Source organism: Nestor notabilis, unplaced genomic scaffold (genome assembly GCF_000696875.1).
Source record: "Nestor notabilis isolate BGI_N333 unplaced genomic scaffold, ASM69687v1 scaffold23731, whole genome shotgun sequence".
Lineage (NCBI taxonomy): Eukaryota > Metazoa > Chordata > Aves > Psittaciformes > Psittacidae > Nestor > Nestor notabilis.
Genome location: NW_009916363.1, coordinates 10,566 through 10,939, shown reverse-complemented (window position 1 = coordinate 10,939; position 374 = coordinate 10,566). Strand labels below are relative to the sequence as shown.

Genomic DNA, 374 nt, shown 5'->3' with positions numbered 1-374 from the left:
CTTTGCCCTATCGCGTGGTGCTCATACCCTGGGCGCCAAGGGGAAACATCCTGCTGCAGGGTGCTCCGCAGGGTGTGTGTCCTGCCCCACAGCATGGCACCCTGCAGGATGCTGCCTTGCTGCACAGCACCACACAGGCTGTCATCCCACCCCATAGCTCAGTATCCTGCAGGGTGCCACCCTGCTCCATGGCACAGCACTTGCCATGGTGCTACCCCACAGCACCATCCTGCCCCATGACACTAGGTGTCACCCCTAGTGCACTACATCTCTCAGTGTGCTGTCTTGTAGCACAGCACCCCACAGGATGCTTCCCCCAGCCCCTGCCCCATGGCTGCCCCCCTGCACAGGGTTCACCAGGGGAGCATCTACAC

The 374-nt window shown here is 62.0% G+C and overlaps 1 protein-coding gene across 1 annotated transcript in view; it reads left to right on the top strand.

Annotated features, from left to right (window-relative positions):
• The window catches only part of LOC104413535 (unconventional myosin-Ig-like), a 10,445-nt gene that overhangs the window by 469 nt on the left and 9,602 nt on the right, over positions 1-374 (top strand). Inside the window, 1 exon segment of the mRNA XM_010024549.1 lies at positions 351-374. This exon segment is cut by the window's right edge and continues 197 nt beyond it. Coding sequence (XP_010022851.1) covers positions 351-374 — 24 coding nt within the window.